We start from the raw sequence: 16,094 nt of genomic DNA on the forward strand, positions 1-16,094 counted from the left end.
CCCTTCTGGGGCCAGGGCCTTCGGATGTTTGTCACAAGTGCGTGGGCGTCACCACACACAGAGACCCGTCCCCCTGAACTGCTTGGACTTAACAGTTGTTTATTATAGAACAGTAACAGAAATCTGGGTTTAAAAACCCATGTAAAATCCTTCAGCGCTGCCGGCAATCCCTCTAGGGTCCCCCACCCCAGTCCTCTCCCGTCCCACCCCCAGGCCCACACCTGGGACTCGCCTTCAATCCAGTCCACGATCTGCTGTCTCGTTTCCTTGCTGCTTCTTGGTCAGGGTCAGGGTTAGGGTTAGGTTAGGATTAAACCCTGGTGCTCTACCACTCAGCCACATGCCCAGTCTTCAAATTTTTTATTTTGGGTCAAAGTCTCACTAAGTTGCTTAGGGCCTCCTAAGTTACTGAGGCTGGCCTCGAACTTGCGCTCTTCATGCATCAGCCTCTGGAGTGGCTGGGATCACTGCGTCTGGCCCTTGCTGCTTGCTCTGAAGGCTGACGACCTTCCTCTCTGGGCTCCAGTGTGGACTGAAGGTTTCCCTGTGGGTGGTCATGAAGTTGCTCAGTGTGTGCCCTTTTTTTTTTTTAATATTTATTTTCTAGTTCTCGGCGGACACACCATCTTTGTTGGTATGTGGTGCTGAGGATCGAACCCGGGCCGCACGCATGCCAGGCGAGCGCGCTACCGCTTGAGCCACATCCCCAGCCCAGTTTGTGCCCTTAACATCAACGCCCAAGCCACAGGGATGTCGCTCTGTTCACTGCAGCCATTTCTTGCTTGGGGCTTCCCCTTAGGGACTCGTCCCTTAAGATTGGAGCCCAGGCCCGAGCAAGGCCTGCTCAGAAAGAATGAGGTAATAAACACTGGGTCCTTCTCAGGTCAGAGCCAATGTCACAGACCCGGGAGAGCCACAGGCTCATCCTGCCACATAGTATGAGCAAGGTGACCACGAGACCCCCTCCAGCTGGTGGAGTCGGGGCTCTTGGGGTCAAAGTGGCCCTGCTGTCCCAATGGCCAGGCTCCTCTGACGATGCTGTTGGCCCCCACGTCTGTTCCTGAAATGGCAGAGCGAATGTGACTTGCAGGAAGATGGGCTGGGTGGGGCGTGGTTAGGTGGCCCTCCATGCCAGCGTGAGGACAGAGGCCCTCGGCTCCAGCTAGGGCAGGAGTGAAATCCCCGGCGCCCAGCAGCACCCAGCCCAGTGGGGAGACTGGGCCCCACACCCTCCAGAACCTCTGTTGATTGCGGGGGGGATGTGCTGTGGGGACAAAGTAGGTGTCACAGTTCCCTTGTCACAGCCAAGGAGCTCAGAGAGGCCAAGCCACTTGCTCCAAATCACACAGCTGAAAGTGCAGAACTGGAATCCTGGCCCGACTGACCGCAGAGAAAGCCTTGCACACCCCTGGCCTGGGCGCTCACCACCCACTCGGGACAGCAGTCCCACAGAGGCCCCCGGGATTGTTAAGGGAAAGGGAGATACAGGGGACCCGAGGATGTGGCTGCCCAAGACACCCGTGGCTGCCCGGACGCACCCTGTGCAGACGCCCTCCTCCTTCCTCCCAAGGCTCCCGACCTCCCCAGCCACGGGGCAGGCCCTGGTCCCCAGGGTTGGCAGTTTCCCCAGAAGCCCAAATGACAGTCCAGTGCTGGCTGCTGTCCTCTGGGGCAGGTGGAAGTCTGACCCCCTCCCTGCTCCAGGAATTTGGCCTTGGGCAACTCCCCCAGGGCTTCTCCACGTGTAGATGGAAGTCGTTACTGGAAATCCTGCCCAGCTCTCTGGGTTGCTGGGGGAATCAACGAGACTGTGTGTAGAAGGACTTTGTAAACAGCGTGGCCCTGGACAAATATTAGCTCCCACAACAGTGCTGGATGGGCCTGTCTCCTCCTGCCCAAGTGGGGCAGGGCAGGTCACCACCCGGCTCCCCCACTGTGACTTGGTGTGTCCTCACTTGTGGAATGGGGACAACAGCAGACCCTGCCGCCTCCCTGGACCCGGGGTGTGGATCAAATGCACCCTGAAGCCACCAAGTGGTGCTCTGGCAGTGTGGCCCCGAGACCTGCTCGCAGTGCGGTTGTGCCTGATCAGGGACGGGCTCCCTTTGTTCCCTCGCTCTGTACCTTTCTCCTGGAAGTTTCCAGCTCTGCGGCTGCAGTCCTGGGTCCCAGCCCCAGCTCTGCTGCTCAATGCTGTGTGACCTCAGGCCTGAGATGAGCCTCTCTGAACCACCTTTGTGTTTCTCAGTGCCCAGTACCTGGAGGTGCCCAGCAGTGGCAGAGCTGTGGGAGCCCCTGGTTGAGGAAAAGGCCAAAGAGGGACAGAAAAGAGAAGGGAGGTAGCAAGAGGCAAGAGGAGTCACTCTGAGGTTCTGGGATTCCCAGGGGAGAGAGAAATGGAGGAGTTCATCGGGGTCCGATTCAGTGTGAGGACCCTCAAAGCCACCCACAGGGGGTTGAGGAAAGACCCAGGAGGGGCCGCAGTGCCAAATGCAGTGAGCAGCTGACCTCGGCCTGTTGGCAAGCCAGGCCTGCGGTCACCCTGCCAGCTCCACGTGGCGCACGGCGCTCAGGTGGGGAAACTGAGGCTCAGAAGGCAGGCGCCTCTCCTGGGACACCCTGTCCAGCCACTGGGGACACCGTGGGGCGTCGCGGGGGCTCCTAGGACACCGTGGGCCATCCTGCTGCCCGTCTTGGTGTCTCACTGTGTCAGCAGCAGGGACAGCGTCCGGGCCAGGGCCGCCCTGGAGGCCAGGGGAGCCCAGGTGCAGCTTGAAGCGCTCCAGCGGGAAGGGAAGTGGGCGATGTCGGTTCCGGTCCGGTTCTGCTGAGCCCAGTGCCCCGGCTCCCCCCCACGCGCCCATAACAAGAGACGCCCGACTGTTCATAGGAGCCCGTCAGCCCCTCCTGTGCCTTTCACCCTGAGAGCGAGAAGCGCCAGAAAACAGGCCGCCGGGGCCCTGGCATCCAGGGCCTGCAGAAGCAGACTCTGGTGCAAGTGGGCAAGGGGCGGGTGCAGGCTTCCAGCAGTTATTTCTCGGGGGGCTGAAGTCCAGTCTCCCTGGGCACCTGCGCCTCCCCTCGGCCCCTGGTGGCCCCCTGCCGCACAGCCCAACGTGGCACGGCTCTTGGCACGCTCCGCCACCTCCCAAGCCCGAGGCCCAGCAGGACACAAGGCGGGTCCAGGCCCCGGGACCATCGAGGCTCTCCCCTGCCAGCACCCCTCTAACCGCTGCCCCTTTGGCCGACTTTGGACACTATCTGTTTTTATTTTCTCCGAGGTCTCTAAAGACAACTCAATAACTCTGTTCCCAATAATCACCTGCAGGTAAACAGGCAATGGGAAGAAAGTCCACCTCTGCCCCCACAATCACCCCATCCGCAAATTCTCCAACTCAGCAAAATCCAGATAAGGGGTCAAGGCCAGCGGGGTGGGGCAGGTCTGCAGGAAACCAGGCCAGGGGTCCAGGGAGGCTGCCCCCTCCCAGGCTGGGCTCTCCTTCAAGACCTCCAAGACCTCCCCAAGACTCAGCCTGGACACTCCAAGGGAGAGCCCCTGCGCCTGGGGCGTCTCTACCTCCGTTTACACCTCCCAGACCCCTGGGGTGGGTGGACCTGGGCGTGGGACGGGGAGTGGAGACCTGAGGCGCTGCGGGCGGGCGGTGATCAGGAGGCGTCCGTGCCACTGCCTGCCTGCCAGCTCCCGTGGGCTCCCGTGGGCTCCCGTGGTCTCCCATGGGCTCCCGTGGTCTCCCGTGGTCTCCCATGGGCTCCCGTGGTCTCCCATGGGCTCCCGTGGTCTCCCATGGGCTCCCGTGGTCTCCCATGGGCTCCCGTGGTCTCCCGTGGGCTCCCGTGGTCTCCCGTGGGCTCCCATGGGCTCCCGTGGTCTCCCATGGGCTCCGGCGGTGTGCTGACGCCCGTGCAGGCCTGGTGTGGAGAGGTACACCTTCAAAGTGTCGGGGCTTTGGTCACAAGCCACGGCTAGAACAGAGAACCACTGAGGGATGCCTCCCTCCCAGGTCACACAGTAGGGACAGAAGCCTGCAGGGGAGCTGAGGCCCCTCTCCTGGGCACTGTCATCCTGCCCCAAGGGTCACTGCCACCCGCGTGCCAGGAGGAAAGGATCACTCTTAGTAAAACAGGCTCCAAGGGAGCCGGTGCCTTGCAGGAGCTCCCCAAGCCCATGGGGACTGAGCCCAGGGCAGCCTGCACCCACCAAGACTCACACAGGTGCAAATGAAAGTGTGACTCCTCATTCAAAACAGACCAGGAACTTCACACCAGGGACAACAAACACCAGGGCCTGCTTCCCTGGGCAAAGGTCTGGGCCCCGGAGCCCGGGGGAGGACGGAACAGGCAGGATGGAGTTCAGGCCTGGCTGCGCTCAGCGGCCCTGGAGACCCTGGCCCTGGGCTCAGCCAGCGACCTCCTCCCTAGGCCCCAGTGCCGCCAGCCCTTCCCACCCACCCCTGCTCAGCTTCCCCGGCGGGGCTGTGGCTTCCAGTCATTCACCACTCCCAGGTAGGCCCGTGTCCAGGACCCGGGAGGAGGGGCATCTCCTGGGGCTCAAAATTTGAAGAACACCAAGGCGCGTCCACCATCGGGAGCCAGTGCTCCTGCGGTGTTTTTAAGAATCAAAATTCATGAAAGAAATAAGAAACAAATTTGTTTTAAAAGGAACAAAATCTTTTTTTTTTTTTTTTAAAGATTGACATTTATTTTTTAGTTCTCGGCGGACACAACATCTTTGTTGGTGTGTGGTGCTGAGGATCGAACCCGGGCCGCACGCATGGCAGGCGAGCGCGCTACCGCTTGAGCCACATCCCCAGCCCCGATCTCCCCTCTCCCTTCTGCACTGGGCTCTGAGCTGGCACGCGCTCCCTTGCTCGTGGCCTTTGTTGTTAACGTTCTGCTCGTCCTGACTCTTCTGCGTTCATTTTGATTTTTAGAAGTTGAATCAGACTAACTTGGTTGGTGAGGTGAGGTTTTTGCTTCCCCTTGAAGTTTGCACCCCCCCCCACTGGACCCAGCCCTGGTGGCACCTGCAGCCCCCAGTCAATGGTGGCAGAGAGGAGGCTGAGGCAACAGGGACACTGACGTGACTGTGTGTGTCCCCAGGTCTGTGGGCCACATGCTGTGTGCTGAATGGGAAGCCCAGGCTGTGTGCGAGCCTCCTGCAGGCACAGGAGCACCTCCCGGGTGCAGGGAAGTGAGAGCAGACAGCGCGCCCCACTCTCTCAGCCCGTTTTTGGGGTGGGGAAACTGAGGCTCAGTCTTAAAGGCGGCTTGTCCAGAGCCCCTCAGCCGGGACGCGGCAGATCTGGGGTCCTAGCAGGACAAGCTGGACCGGGGGTGCTGAGCCATGCAGTGGGGTGCAGGTGGAGGGAGGGACCTGGGGTGTATTCTCCTATTAAAGGGGCGATGGTTTAAGTGGACTCAGCAGAGCTGTCTCGGGCTCCTCGGAAACAGCCAGGTGGGTTCCTCCAGGGGTCAAGACCCTTCCTTCAGGACTGAGTCTCAGAGAGCAGTCCAGGCTCCTGGGATGGCCTGGGGGAGGGCCACCCACTGCCCCCTGGCGGATGGCCCAGCAGGGGCCCTTTAAGCCGGCCCAGGGGCAAGTTCATTCACCCAGGGGCCCCTGCTGACTCACGCTTATGAAAGTGATTTTCCTGGCCCCGCCCACCTCCCGGACCGCCTCCTCCCGCCCGGTGAAATACCCTGGCTTCCCCCTGGCCTCACACAGCCTCTGGGAGCCCAGAGTGGTAATGGGCCTGCTGCTTCTTCGTTGAACACGGTGACCCCAGCCCTCCAAGTGTCTGTCCGCCCGGGCTCCCCCGTTTCCCTCCACCCACTACCGTCAGGTGAGTGGCCTGGGCAAGGCTTGGCGTGGGCCATCCTGGTGCAGGGGGCCGGGGTGGCCAGCCTCAGGGAAGCCAGGCAGAGTCCCAGGCAGAGTTCCCAGGTGACCCAGAGCAGAGGCCCAGTGTGATTCTCCCCAGCAGGGGCCCCCCTGGCTCCTTGGGGCCATGCCCATGGCCAGGTACCTGGCCCCCAGCCCAACAGCTGCCAGCTGCCAGGGCCCCGGCCCACTCCAGCCATCCCAACCCAGTCACTCGGCTCTTGGCAAGAAAGAGGCGTGGCCACCTGGCTTGCTGCGGAGTCCCCGGGCCAGGCTAGCGCAGCCCTGGGGTCCCCACCTCTGCCGGTCAGGTGGGGTAGAGCCATGGAGACCCAGGGACTTGGCTTCTCACTGAGATGACTCTGGGAGAGAGGGGTGGGCCCAAGGGAGGCGGTCCGCTGGCGGGGTGAGGGCTCCGGTAACGGAGCACAGGTAGCACTTGGGGGACAGTGTACTTCCTCATCCTCACCCCCAGGATCTCATGTCACTTTCTTGATGTCACTATTACCTGCGGCTTTGCTGAAGAGGGGACTCGTCCTCACTTGGGCAGGGTCAAGGGTCAGAACTAGACGTGTGTGGGGGCATTCCTGGTGACCGGGGCCAGGCTACCTCCTCCTGCCTCAGTTCCTTGCTCTGAAGGGTGGGGCTGAGGAAACCCAGCGCGGGTGTTGTCAAAGTCAAAAGGGCCAAGGGCCACCAGAGGACCCCAAAATGCAGCTGCACTGGTCCCACAGTCCTGTGCCCTGAGGTACCAACGCTGCAAACAGAAACATGGTTTGAGGAACAACTATTTCCATTCCTCTTATTCTAATCTGCTTTTTGTGAAATTTAATCAACTTTTAGTGTTCACTTTTCCATCCAAATCTGCCATCTTGAGTCAGAGGGACAAAGATAGTATTAAAAGTGGATCATTCCAACTCCACAACCAAGGAGCACAAAAGGGGCTGGGACAGTTGACACCTGAAGGTCCCTTGTCAGCCTGCAGCACACAGCTGTGCAAGGGTGTGAGTGAGGGCTTTGCGCCGCTCCGGACTTTGGGACATCCTGTATCACTCTGAACAGGAAGTGACCTCTGGGTCCAGCCCCTGGGTGGTGACCTCATGTGTGTGGCATCCAGAAGCTTCTGTTCAGGCGCCTGCCAGTTCTGGGAGGGAACTCTGAACAAGGAGGGAAGGGAGAGAAGGGAAGCAGTCCCCTTGTCCTCCGTGAATGGGGACTCCTGCCAGTGCCTGCCTGTGGAGCACAGAATCCCAAAGAAGTGGGGGGTGGCTGGGGGCACAGGCTGGCGCACGTATCTGGGGGCTCCGAAGCCCTGGAGGAGCGGCTTCTCCTCCTGAGCCTGCTTCCTCTTCTGGGAAGGGAGTTAAAGGGGGTGAGGTGTAGGAAGCGCTCTCTCGGGACCGTCGCTGCCCTGTTGCTGGTGCTCCGGGGACAGTGAAGACAGGCGGGAGGAACCCTGGGGCCATTAGCAGAGGCCCTGAGCGAGGGGGAGCATGCCCTCTGGGAACTGCAGCCCAGGTCTCCAAGGCTCTGGACACACCTGGTGCTGGTGGCTGGAGAGAAACTGTCCCTCAGAGCAGAAATCTGGGAGCTGCGACAGCCCAGCACTGAGCGTCCCTCCCTGCAACAGGCACTGGGCAGAGCCGCAGGGCAACAGGGACAGAGAGCACCTGCCAGACTGAGGGCTCTCTGGCAAGAGCCAGCCCGCTGCGGGGAACACCCAGAGGCTGTGGATCGGCAGCCTGGCTCAAATCCAGCTGAGCCCGTGAGAGCTGCAGCACCCTCCTCTCGAAAACTGTAATGGGCCGTGAGAAGGCCCTCCCAGGGCCTCAGTTTCCCCATCTGTCACATGGGCGTGATTGTAAGAGTACCTGACCACACTCCAAACAGAGACTCAGTCGGGGCTGGGCCTGCCTGGCGCGAGATCCCGGGTTCCAGCCCCAGAGGCGCACACACAAGGTCCAATCCGTGAACATATACGGGTGGGGGCAGACTCGGCGCCCCACCAACTCCATGCGGTATAGAAATGCTAGTTGTTTGTAGTAATTATCATCACCATCACCGGGGGTGCCGCCCCCAAATCTTCTCCCTGTGCTGGAGACAGCACAGGGCCTCTGTATGGAAAAGGCCACCTTGTTTCTGTCCTGGGAGAGGCACGAGGTCTCAGATTCTGGGGACACAGGGCCTACCTGGACGGGACAGGGAGGCTCTCTGGGCCCAAACCCAGTTGAGACCAAGCCCATTCTCAGGGACTGAGAGCCCCAAACCCGTGGCCAGCTACTGGCCATGTCCTCTTGCCTGCAAGGCCCACTGCTCAGGCTGCCAAGGGCACAGAGAGCTGTCTGTCACTTAGTGCAAGCTCCCTGCACACTGTAGAGAATGGTGGGGTCAGGTGCTGTCACCATGGGATGATGCCCAGCTCCTCTCCAGGTCAGCTTGCCCGTGGGCATGGGTGTTCCTGTGTGCTGCCCCTAGCTGTGCTCTGTGAGCTGGGAAGGGTTTACATGGGGCGTGTGGGTTGCCTGCTCTTCCTGACCAGAGAAGTCACCCAAACACCTGGATTTCTGCCTCCTCTGAAAGGGCTCTGCAGGCCCAGGCCCCACCACTCTGGGTGGCCCTGGCCCTGCACCTGCCCCCACTTTTCCCCCCGACAGTGTGCAAGCCAAGGGTCCATCAGCCTGGCGGGCATCCTCCAGGGAGGGGCCTGGGGCCACAGGCAGAGCCGCGGGGCCAGTTAGCGCTGGGTTTGAAAGCCAAGTCCACTAAGCGGCTTCTGCCACGTGCCGAGCCCCACTCCACACCTGCGCGATGGATTAATGACCGTGCTATCGGTCCCATGGGCGGGATGTGGAAAAGGGGAAATGCGTGGGACGCCAAATGCCCACTTCCCTCACCCAGCGTGGCTTAGCCTCGTGGGCCTCTGGACGGCAGGGGTCTGGGCAGGCTGGGTGAGGCTGAGGCTGCAGCCGCTGCCCACTGGTTTGGGGGACTTGGGGCAGATGGTCTGAAGCCCCTGGGGTCCTGCAGCTCTCAGAACGGCTGGGGTCCTGTGAGTGGACAGAGGACCAGCAGGGGGCGCTGCTGCTCCAGCGACCCACCTTCTCCAGCCACACTAGCCCAGGGCCTAAGCAGGCGCTCTGGTACCTTACCCTGCGGTTCCTCCAGGGCCCTGAGGTAGGGACTCTCCTTCCCACTTTACAGATGGGAGACTGGGGCTCAGCGAGGTCTCGGATAGGCTCACTGTCACCAGCTAGGAAGCAACTCCCCAAAGCTGGTGACTCCGAATCCCACTGGGCTACACGGAGAGGCTCGGAGGCCGGTGGGGTGTTGGGGCAGCAGCACCGCAGGGCTGGGCCTCGGCTGGGCCTCGGGACAGAGACTTGAGGCTTCCGTGCTGAGCGGGGAGAGTAGTGGGTTAGAGAGGCAGCTGCGGGATGGCCAGCCAGTGGACCCGGGCCTGTCCTGCGACCTGTGGGTGAGGAGGGAAGGGAGAAGGGGAGTCGCCTCGTGAGGGGCCACCTCGTAGCTGAGAAGGGCCTGGACCCCAGCCTGACCACCAGGTGGGCCCCTCCTCTCTGCCTGCAGGCCGGCTGCCAGCCTCCAGCGCCCCCTGCCCCAGCCATGAGCTCCTCAAAGAGGGACCACGTCAGCGCCAGCAGCTTGGAGCCCCTCCCTGTCACCATCATTGGTGAGTGTCGTCTCAGGCGGGCGGGCACTCCCAGGACCGCGGGTCTGACCCCCTGACAGTGGTTGTCTTGAAGCCATCAAGTGCGTGTGGCAAGCTTCTGGGCACCATATAGACCCCTCCCTGTGCCCTTGCTCCACGGGAGGCTGGGACCCACAGACATGGAACTATGGGGGCGGCCGAAACTTGTGCTGGCCCCTGTGACTGCCTTGCGTCTGGCACCGTCCTAGGTGCCCACACAAGGACACAGAGCCCTGGCACTTGGTTCCCAGGACAGGGGATGGGAGATCAGGTTGAAGTAGGGGGATGTCCGCAACCCCCAGGTTCCTGACAGCATTCTGCAATCGGCCAATTAGAAGAGGCCAGGAGAGACTGGGGCGGGGGCGGGGGGGGGAAGCCTGGGCCTGATTAAAGCCCGGAGAAGATGCTGAGAGCATCCATTCGGATCAGGGGGCCCCACCTGGGGTCTGTACCCCTCCTCAGGCCACCCCTGCAAGCTCACCCCCAGGGCGAGTAGCAGTCAGTGAGTGTGGTGCTCACTCCTGATGGACCAGACGGTTGCTCTAGTTCTCAGCGACCTCAGAAGCTCACACTTATCACAGACTCCCTGATTGTTCTTGGACTGGGTTTGAATCACAGCTTATCTACTTGTAAGCTGTGTAACCACAGGGAAGTTACCTACCCTCTCTGTGCCCCAAGTAGAAAATGAGAAAAAGGACGGCATTTCCGTCACTAAAGTTAGTGTACGGTGGCAGCAGTGTTCAAAGCTGTGGGTATAATACCTGGTACACGGTCAGTGACTGCTCGGCTGCCCTCTCTGACCTACCCTGTCTCCACAGGCAACGGCCCCTCAGGCATCTGCTTGTCCTACCTGCTCTCAGGCCACATCCCCTATGTGAGACCAGATGCAGTCCACCCACACCCGCTGCTGCAGAGGAAGCTGGCTGAGGCTCCGGGGGTCTCCATCCTGGACCAGGTGGGCCAGGCTCGTGCGGCCAGGGCTGGGGGGCACATGGTCTCAGGAGGACACAGCAGCTTTCCCAAGGAAAACCCAGGTGTATGTGTGGGGAAACGAGACTCGCTGCAGACACGGGGTCCATCATGGCAGAGAAGTCAGGGACATCTGCCAGACCCAAGAGGCCACGTGAGCTGTCTGACCACAACTAGGCCGTGGCCCTCAAGCAGGGAATGCTCCCTGGGAATGCTTGGCAGTGTCTGTGACTAGCCTCGTTGTCACAGTGGGGTGAGGCCAGAGACGCTGTGACACGTTCTAATGCTCAGTTCAGCCACAGAGAACTAGGACCCACCCCATGTCCAGCTGGGTCCCACTCTCCCTCCCCAGCCTGAGGGTGCACCCCCTCCCTCCCCCCTGCACCTGCCCCCTTCAGGGAGGCTGCCCTCCTCCACACCTCTCCAGGCAGCCACCACCCTCCAGGCCTCTCCCACCCCAACTTGGAGTTGAGGACAGAAGTGTGACCCCGCTGAGCAGGGTCAAGGTGTTTGAAAGTGCCCTCTCCAGGACACTAGTCCGGGAGAACTAGCCGGGCACAGAGGTGCGCACCTGGAATTCCAGCTACTTGGGAGGCTGAAGCAAGAGGCTCACAAGTTCCAGGCCAGCTTCTGCAACTTGGCAATACCCTCGCTCAAAAAATAAAAAGGGCTGGGGACGCAGCTCAGCAGTGGAGTGCCCCTGGGTTCAACCCCTGGAACCTCTAAATCGATCAGTCAATCAGTCACCGATTCCTTGATGTCATTCATGGGTAGAGAAGATGGTCTCACTCCAGGGAACCCGAGACACTGGGTTTGGCGATATCAACAGGCCAGTGTCCACTGTGGGACTTTTCATTTAGGGGCAGCATCTCCCAGGATTACCTGACCGGGTCTCAGGGTAGGAACCCAGGACCAGGCAAATGCTCGAGTGCCCCCTAAGACTCCCGCTCAGCCCGCGCTCCCGGGCCTTTGGCTCCTGGAGAAACCCTACAGTGAGAGTCCCCAACAGTCCCCGCCGCAGACGTCTCCCTAAGACCAAGTCCCCCAGCCTCAGGGAGGTGGCCCAGCCCAGTCCCACCTTCCTCCCGGCCGGAGGCTCGGGGAGAGGCCCTGCCTTGCCCCAGCAACCCCCTGACCTTCCCCCTTTCCAGGACCTAGACTACCTCTCCGAAGGCCTCGAAGGCCGCTGCCAGAGCCCCGTGGCTCTGCTCTTCGATGCCCTCCTGCGCCCAGACACAGACGTTGGGGGCAACCTGGAATCCGTCCTCACCTGGAGGCAGGAGAAGCAGAGAGCCATCCCCCACGTGGTCCTGGGCCGGAACCTCCCCGGCGGGGCCTGGCATGTGAGTGGCCAGGGCGCGGGCTGAGCTGCTGCGGGTCTGGGGCCACTCCCTCCCTGTTCTCCTCACTTCTCGTCCCCTTCCCCCACGTCCCTCTCCTCCTCCCCAGCGGGTCGGCCTGCGAGGCCTGGGCCTAAAGACCCCTCTCCACACAGTCCATCGAAGGCTCCATGGTGACCCTGAGCCAAGGCCAGTGGATGGGGCTTCCTGACCTGCAGGTCAAGGACTGGCTGCAGAAGAAGCGCAGGTAGGCAGCCCGCGGGGCCCGGGTGAGGGGACCCGAGGCCAGGAGCAGGGAAGGATGGCAGAGACCCCGAAAAGAGGAGTGGGTAGTGAGTCTGGGCTCCCCGACCCCCTGTGTCCTGTGCCCTGATGCCAGACCCCCGACCTGCCTCCCGACCTGCGTCCCATGGCGGCCGGCCTCGAGGGCGCCTTGGCCCTGCCCTCACCTCTGCCCCTCCTCACCCAGCCCAGCCTGGAACCCCAGGTCAGCTGTAGGAGAGACTCTTCCTAAATGACAGCCTTGAAAGCATCACCACCCCACAGGATGCTTAAATGGAGAAAAGGGACCCCCAGTCCCACCCCTCCACCAGTCCTGTCCCACCTGGGGTCTCTTCCCCCATCTGGTTTCCTGCTCCATCTTGGCCACCACGGCCCCCTAGCCACCCCGGTGTAGCAGGGGAATCACGGGACAAACACGTCCCAGCCCCGAAGCTGCTGCAGGGTCCCACGGGGTGGGGTCCACCCTGCAGGTGGGGCTGCCTCCTCTTCCCAGGCTGCGGGGGGCATCTCCTGCCCAGCAGGCCTGGAGGCATGGACTCCACCCTGCAGGGTCAGGAGGACAGTAGTGAGGTGGCGTGAGCTTAAGGCTCACCTGCACACACGCCCTTTAGGTCCCACTTTTGAAGTCAGCATCGTGTGGTAGGAATTCCACAGGGAGGACTCAGTGGCACAGCACCCCTCACAAGGAGCCCGTGGAATACTTACGGGCACAGGGCCTTGTGCTTCAGGGTCAGAGTGAAACCCCCAACCCGCTCGCACCTCCCTAGTCATACTGCCACGGCCACCAACACACGGCCTGCCACGGAGCGTTAACTCTGTCCAGTGTGCAGCCAAAGCCCCACTTAGAGCAACCTTGGACAGGTCTCCGTCACAGAGAAGAGGGCGAGAGGGAGCCACAGAAGTCAATCCCAGACTTCAAGTCTCGGGGCAGCCAGGCAGCTGGGCTGGCTCCGTGGCCTGGGGGTGGTCAGTCCCTGCCAGGATGGTGGCACTTAGCCAATCAGATCCAGATTCAGGTCATCCTCAGCCAGAGGTCCACGAGCTGGGTAGATGACGCCACCTAAAGTCAGGCAGCAGGGACACCAAAGCCAGAGGCCGCGCTTGCCCCACAGCCTCTGCTCCAGGAAAGGGGACAAGCATGGCTACAGGAGCAATGAAAATGTAAAACTGCCCTGGCTCCTCCAGAGGGGTGTGTAAGTCGCTTTTAAACTGAGACAGCCTCCCCAGGGAGCGCCCAGCTCACCCAGCACAGGCTGCGCAGGTCCCAGCAGCCCCAGCAGAGCCCTCCCCAGAGCCCCCGCGTCCAGGGGCAACCCACTCCTGGCCACCAGCTGTGCAGAGCCGCCTGCCTGCCCCTGAGCTTCGCGGTGCCGGGGCCGAAGCACATTCCAGGGAACACTATCAACCCCTGGGGTCCTGGTGGAGGCCAGCCGGTTGGCTCTAGGCTCTTGGTTTATCAGGGCCCCTGTCTCCTCGGCAACCCCATGAAGCAGGTCCTGTGGCTACGGTCACTCTTGTTTCTCGAGAGGACACTGAGGCACAGGTGTTTCTGGCACACTAAGCAGCACCAGAGCCAGCACCAGGACCCAGGCAGCTGGCTCTGGAGGCCCCAGCCCCACCAGGTGCCCCTGCAGCTCCGCTTCACAGAAGGGGACACTGAGGCTTCCCGAGGCTAAACTGCCCAGCCCAGCCCTACGGGGGGTGAGTGGTACAGCCGCTGCCAGCTCCAGGGCCTGACACCACCATGCTGGTCACACCCTGCCCACTCTGGACGGTAGTCCCTGCTCTGACACCTGCCCCCATGTTCTCCCACAGGGGTCTTCGCAACAGCCGAGCTACAGCTGGGGACATTGCCCGCTACTACAGGGACTATGTGGTCAAGAAGGGGCTGAGCCACAACTTCATTTCTGGTGCTGTGGTCACGAATGTGCAGTGGGGGGCCCCTGAGCCCAGTGGCCCCGGGGCCCAGGGCCCGAGCCCCCTGTTCCAGGTGAGCGGCTTCTTGACCACCAAGGACCAGAGCCAGCGGCCCTTCTCGCTGTGGACTCACCACGTGGTCCTGGCCACGGGCACGTTTGACAGCCCAGCCCGGCTGGGCATCCCCGGGGAGGACCTGCCCTTTGTGCATCACGACCTGTCAGCCCTGGAGGCGGCCATGCGGGAGGGGGTCGTGACCCCGGCCTCGGACCCGGTCCTCATCGTGGGCGCAGGGCTGTCCGCCGCTGACGCCGTGCTCTTTGCCCGCCACTACAACATCCCCGTGGTCCACGCCTTCCGGCGGCCGGTGGACGACCCTGGCCTGGTGTTCAACCAGCTGCCCAAGATGCTGTACCCCGAGTACCACAAGGTGCACCAGATGATGCGGGAGCAGTCCTTCCTGTCGCCCAGCCCCTACCGGGGCTACCATAGCCTCCCGGAGCACCGGCCCCTGCTCTTCAAGGAGGACAGCCAGGCCGTGTTCCAGGACGCGCAGGGCGGCCAGCAGGTGTTCGGGGTCTCCCTGGTGCTGGTCCTCATTGGCTCGCACCCCGACCTTTCCTTCCTCCCTGGGGCGGGCGCTGACCTTGCCATGGACCCCGAGCAGCCGCTGAGCGCCAAGAGGAACCCCATCGACGTGGACCCCTTCACCTACCAGAGCACCCGCCAGGAGGGCCTGTACGCAGTGGGACCACTGGCCGGGGACAACTTTGTGCGGTTTGTGCAGGGCGGGGCCCTGGCGGTGGCCAGCTCCCTGCTAAGGAAGGAGACGAGGAAGCCACCCTAGTGCCACCTGAGTCCTGGCACCCAGGCCCTGAGGAGGAGGGACATCCCCACAGCCTTGCCGGCAGCAGGGCCCACTGAAGACGCGACGCGAGGGCCTCTCCTGGCCGGAGACAGAAGGGCCGTGAGGCCATTCTCGTGGGCTGGGAGGAGAGGGCCGTACATGCTGCCCACATGCAGACCAAGGCCCAAGGCAGGAGGGTGGCCACAGGCCAGAGTAGGCCTGGGCCCGGGACCTGGTGTGAGCTGGGCTCACCAGGGCCAGCTGAACACCCAGCCAGGAAGAGTGCAGGTCCTGTTCCTTCCAGAATCAAGTCACAAATAAAACCAGTGTCTGCCTCCACTCCCACACCCAAGACTCTGTGCCTGGGGGCAGGGTAACCAGGGTTGCTTATGGCTGAGGGTGGGGTGAGGCAGCTGAGCAGGCCCGCAGAGGGCAGGCACAGGGGTGTGCTCTGGGAGGGAAGGACAGGGACCCCCTGTCACCCCTGCAGCCTGGCCACCCCTCCCCCTGTCTGTTCTAGTCACAGTTCCTTCCAGCCATTCACGCTCACCTGACTATTTGCTCCTGCCTGCCTGCCACAGAGCCTTTGCACAGGCTCCTACGTAGCCAGAGGCAACTTCCCTCCTCCTTTAAATCTCTCAGAATAAGAATCAACTTGCTCTAGGGGCTGTGGTTGTGGCTCAGTAGTAGAGCGCCCTGGGTTCAATTCCCAGCACCACATAAAAATAAAGATTGTGTCCAACTACAACTAAAAGAAAAAAAAAAAAAAAAAGAATCACTTGCTCTAGTGTGGCAGTGGCACAGGCCCCTAATTCCACACCTGGGGAGCTACCGCAGAACGGCAAGTTCACCATGCTAGCTAGCCTTGGCAAGACCCTTTCTCAAGACAGAAAAAGCCAAAAGGCTGGGGATGCTGTGCAGAAGTTGGGCACCTCTGGGTCGGAGCCCAGTACCAGCCCTTAGGAAGGCTCTCTGACAGGGTGGGCCTGGCCACGGTCAGGACAAACCCTGCTGTCGGCCTGAGCAGACCGTTTTAATTCTCGCTTATCTGTGGGATCCAAGTGTCTGGCTCCACACTTGGATGTGAGCTCCAGGCGGCCAAGCCCCGGGTCTCCCTTGTCCACTACCAGA

General features: G+C 61.8%; 1 protein-coding gene across 1 annotated transcript; it reads left to right on the top strand.

The window, feature by feature from the left end:
* Positions 1 to 5,712: 5,712 nt before the first annotated feature.
* Positions 5,713 to 15,083, top strand: OSGIN1 (oxidative stress induced growth inhibitor 1). Its single transcript, XM_081275887.1, has 6 exons — positions 5,713 to 5,864; positions 9,488 to 9,590; positions 10,427 to 10,563; positions 11,729 to 11,920; positions 12,073 to 12,164; positions 14,015 to 15,083. The coding sequence occupies exons 2-6, from the start codon at positions 9,524 to 9,526 to the stop codon at positions 14,961 to 14,963; spliced, it is 1,437 nt and encodes a 478-aa protein (XP_081132013.1). The 5' UTR covers positions 5,713 to 5,864; positions 9,488 to 9,523; the 3' UTR covers positions 14,964 to 15,083.
* Positions 15,084 to 16,094: the final 1,011 nt, after the last annotated feature.

This window comes from Spermophilus citellus (assembly GCF_964194105.1).
Source record: "Spermophilus citellus genome assembly, chromosome: 18".
In the NCBI taxonomy this organism is placed as follows: domain Eukaryota; kingdom Metazoa; phylum Chordata; class Mammalia; order Rodentia; family Sciuridae; genus Spermophilus; species Spermophilus citellus.